General features: G+C 37.9%; 1 protein-coding gene across 1 annotated transcript in view; it reads right to left on the reverse strand.

The window, feature by feature from the left end:
• Positions 1-964: 964 nt before the first annotated feature.
• The window catches only part of A1CF (APOBEC1 complementation factor), a 44,210-nt gene continuing 40,182 nt past the window's right edge, over positions 965-4,992 (reverse strand). Inside the window, exons 10-11 of the mRNA XM_025042322.1 lie at positions 4,107-4,264; positions 965-1,116 (exon numbers count right to left, since the gene is read on the reverse strand). Coding sequence (XP_024898090.1) covers positions 965-1,116; positions 4,107-4,264 — 310 coding nt within the window. The remainder of the gene's footprint in view (positions 1,117-4,106; positions 4,265-4,992) is intronic.

Genomic DNA, 4,992 nt, shown 5'->3' on the forward strand with positions numbered 1-4,992 from the left:
ATGATCAAAGAAATAAATCTTCACTTCTCTCTTTGAAATGACGTTTCAGCCAATTTGCCGAATAGTAAAAAAATAGTAGGTGATATTCTATACATGTGATTTACTTTTTAAAGATATTAGAGATGAGCAAAATGGGGCTGAAATGAAAATAAATCAATAGGGACACATCAAATGTTTAAAATGAGAAAAAGTCATTTCAAATTGTAATGATTATTATATTTGTGGGGGTCCTTGGGAAGGTCAAGAGTCCTAGGGAAAAAGAGGCATGGGCTAATGAGTTTAATAAACAATAGGCCTGGATTGTTTTAACCATATCTGTAACATATCACATCAATTTCCAGGAAGTCTCCAGGGATTTTAGGGGACAGGGAGATCCTGGATGGAACTGACTGGATGGAAATGTTAGACATGCAGTGATGCTGACTTCATCAAACCTTGGACAGTCTTTCACAAGCTTCAACCTGCGAACATACCTGGTGTAGTGGCAATGGGGAACACATTTTGAAAAGCATCCTCCCACCTTCGCTCTGCCTTTTGTGACTTTGTGTTATCACAAAAGCTGCTGTTAGCCAGGGTTAAGACTCTGGAGTTTACTTGGATCTCTTTGTCATTACTGACTGCTCAAGTCTGCTCAGCCCCTGAACTCTTTCTGGCTAGAAGATCTCTCTCCACTCTATCAAGGGTTATAAACAGGCTCCCAAGACCCTCAGGAATCTTGGAAGAACAATTTTTTGGGGCAGTGGCTCTTTAGCTTTCTGTAAGACAAAAGGCTCCTTATGTTTGATTACATTAGGAATAATGTTCTCATATCATCATTCTATGGTTAGTATAAGCTATACAGTCTGAGGAAAGGCTTCACTTTAGGAAAAGTATTATATAGGACCATCAGGGGATGGGGTTGGAGGTTTATTTCTTCTATATAGAGTTTTGTATGTCTTATTGTTAAAATGAAAAACAGATATCTTCAGAAAGCTCCATATCCATCCCCTCGGGCAGTCACAGCAAAAGTGGGGTAGACCTCATATGTTGTATATGCTGCTAAGTCTTGTCCAAGGGTCACTGCTTGCTTGAGCTGGGCTGCAGACACAGGTGCAGTTGCATTAGGAACAGCATATCCTGGAGGAGAAGGCAGAGAACATTTCATGAAAAGGATTCTGGTTTGCTTCTTTTTGGCTTATTGTCTTCTTTTTTGGAATATGTCCATATTCTCATACATCCATTTTAAAAGGTGCTCTCAGGAGACTCATTCATTAGGGGACAGTGTTCTCCAAAATGGGGTCAAACACACTTTACTTTTAGAGAATTAGAAACATTGGGGATAGATTCCAAGAAACAGAAACTTAACAGGATGTTGAGTTGACTAAAGCTTGAGATTTACAGCTTTTACAGAGGGTCTCAGAATTTATAAAAGAGAGGAGGATGGGTTGGCACGTCATGGGGGATGGGGCTCTGCGGGTCTGCTTCTCCTGCACCCCCAACCCTTACCTAAATGAAATGTTAAAAGCTGTTGTCTTTACCCAAAAAGGATCTATAGGAACTGGATAGACCAGCAGGAGAAATATTTAAAGTTTTAGCATGTTTTATAGTATAGCACCATAAAAGCAAATACGTAGCCTTATTTAGACCTAACTATGAAGGGCAAATAAATCTTCTTACCCTACCAGGAAGCTGTCTTTGGTGTATTTTGAGGCCTTGATGTCATTCCTCACTCTCAGAAAACCAAGGGGTTTGACTGATAAGGAAATTATCACATATCTAGTTGATTAATTTCACGTTTGAAGGAGAGAGCATAGCACTTATTATCTAAAACCACTATTTCCCTATTAGTGTTTTAGACCAAAACCTAGGTGTTTCTGAGATGATCCAAAAAATGTAAAAGATAACAGGAAAAATGGAGACAAGAAAAGTATACTTGAGCAACAAATGGGGATCTGATTTAAAAAACAAAAGCTCATTTAGTTCGTGTGCTATGGAAGTCTGCCCAATCTCAGACATATTGATTTCTTTCTGGTGGCTCCTCAGGAGGCAGTGGCAGGAAGCTGGCTGGACTATTAAAAAAATTAAATCCACTCTTTGGCTCGTGCACTTTGGGCAGTAATGCTGACTAATGCACTAGTGAAGTTTGGTACATTTTCCAAGGATATGAGAAATGTGTTAACAATTACTTCCATAATTTTGGAAACGGTATTTCTAAAGTAAATGAGTGAGTGAGTAACCAATGTATGTGTGTATGTGTGTATAGCATAGATTTTTATCTCTAAGGATTTCTAATTTTCTTTTCCAGTTTGGCTGATTTCTTAAAGTGTAATAATATTTACATTTCAAACAGACTCTTCCCTTGTAGCCTATTGTTCTCTGTTTGATTCCACAGTAAGGTTATAAGAGAAGTTATCAAATTCTTAGGCATTTCCAAGACAACTCTCATGCCCTAAATATCTATACTTCTTGCAGGAGCAAATAAAAGTGAGGGTAAGATAAAACATTCTTGGGTAAAATCAAATCCTTTCAAATGTGAAATCAAATTTTAAAATTTCCCTGATAGAGGCTCATTTATTTTTATAGCACATTAGTTAGGTGTCTTTAAGGTACAGCTTTCTGCAAGACAGGGTTCAACTTTTCTAAGAACTGAGAAGTCCTGGCACACATCTCCAGTAGACAGACATGTCAACACCCTGTTTTATGGAGAGCAAGTGTCAGGCGGATGGCCCCAGACAGCCCAGAGGAGATCTTGCCCTCCGCAGTGGCAGCTGTTGCCTTGGTAACCCCTCAGGGGCACACTACGCATCTTCCTGTTCTACAGAACAAAGCTGGAATTGAGGTCATATTCGCATGTGAAGCATGATCAGTTCCAGCTCACTTGCCAGAGTGGAGGATATATTTGCAATTTTTGAGAAATAAAAAAAAAACGACAGTGAGCTCCAGGTGTTATAGATGTGAGAAATATAGAGTTCGCCCACCTTCATATAACCAATTTATGAATTAATCAATCAATAGGAATGTCATTCTTCCAGGTCTAGTCAGAACTATCTGATTTGGGTTTATGGGAGTATACTGACACAATGACAAGTCAGAATGACAAATTTCTCTAAAAAACAAAAAAACAAAAAAACTTTTTTGTTTTTTACTTCTAAAAGTAGAGTTAGGCTAAATGCTGAGGAAAAGATTCCCAAAGAAATTTCTCGTCTGGTCCTTTTTAATCTTTAGAGGACTCATTTTTAATTGTCAGCATTTGTTATGGGTATAAATAAATGGGGGGAAGTGTTTTAAATGTAACCCTGAAGGCATGTTGACCTACACATAGGCTTTATTTTAAGCAATCAGCACATGCAGTAGACCAAAATTATAGAATAGATAAAAGAAAGTCTGATTGTGCACATATTGAAAGGATCTCTCTCTCTCCCTCTCTCTCTCTCTTTGTCTCTCTCTGTCTCTCTGTCCCTCTTTCTCTCTTTCTCTGTATCTTTCTGTCTCTCTCACACACACAGTTTTTGATATAAAATAATTCAAGAAAAAATGTAATCTACATATCTCTTTCAAAAATCAAAGTAATAAGAATAAAATTGAAAATCAGATTTGGGGAGGGAGCCCAAGGATTACTTAAAAACTGATAGATGTTGGCTGAAAGACTTTCAGTACTTGATTTCTTCATCTGCACAATGGGCATTATGATAGAACCTACCTACCTCTTGTGGTGTCATGAGCATTACTGATATAATATAAAGCATGCTGGGCATTGAAGTGCGTGCCAGGCACATAGTAAGAGCTCAAGTAAATATTAGCTGTTAATAGGCAATTCCAACCTCTCTTGCTAAAAGTAAAAACCAAACCAAACTGAAGCAAATCAGATACAGAGAGACTGACTCATTCAAGATCACACAGCTGTTAAAGCTGAGACAAGACCAGACCCCACTTCTGCTGCCCAGCTCAATTCTCTTGCCTCATATTTTAATGGTTCACTTATTTGGCAAATTCTTTTTGGTCACAGATGGTGTAAATCAGATTTATTGTAGGTGGAGTTCACAAACAACTCTGAGTCCAATGTACCAACAAACGGGTTTCCCAAACACTCTCTGCAGGGTGCCATTTCTGGTGCAATATTTCCATACCCGGAAAAGCAGCAGCAGAAGCAGCAGCAGCAGCAACAGCTGTAGTGGGAGCGTCCACTCCATCAGTGGGAATGCCCAGGGTCTGCAGGGTATACTCAGCTGCATATGTCTTTGCTTCATCCACATAGGCACTTAGCTTCGGAGGTGTGAAAGCGTGGCTGGAAAGCATAGGTCAGGGTAGGCATTTTAAACTTGTGCTAACGAGACAGATAGAAATCTAAGGTGGTGTTAGTTTTTCAAGATGATAAGATAATAGGTTTTTGTGTGGGTATTCATCATTCTCTTTGCTATTAAATCTTCCAAATATATAAACATGTAGGAATATTTGTGAACTGACCTACAGCATCAGTGGTCGATAATATTCCTGGAGCAGACTCGTAACTCATTACATGGTTTTTCTATGGTACATATGAAACATAATGATTCCTGAAATAAGTAGAAATGCAGGCTCGAGATAAAATCTGAAAGGTAATATTCACTAATAGAGAGGTTGTATCTTTGGTCCAAATTTAAATGACAAGAAATGATGTTATTGTGTGTAAATGGCAATTTTATATGGTTCAATGTAAACACTATGCAGAAAAAAGAATGAGCTACAGTTTTCATTTCTATTACATTTTACATCTATGGTTTTCCATTGATTGATTATTCTACCTGGTCTTCGTTGTCTATATGAAATTTGAAGGCTTTGAGATGCCAGTCTCATAGCTGGCACGTATATCCCAACTACACATATCAACATTTGCATTTAATAAAAAATGAGTAAGTAGTAGACTTGAATATTTTTATCTTATTTAGATAGTGATACAATACGCTTAATTTACAAGAGCCTCTTATTCTAAAATCTAAATGACTAGGAATTTGGAGAATATACCCACATTGCAGG

The sequence above is a fragment of the Pteropus alecto genome, unplaced genomic scaffold (genome assembly GCF_000325575.1).
Source record: "Pteropus alecto unplaced genomic scaffold, ASM32557v1 scaffold88, whole genome shotgun sequence".
Classification (NCBI taxonomy): Eukaryota; Metazoa; Chordata; class Mammalia; order Chiroptera; family Pteropodidae; genus Pteropus; species Pteropus alecto.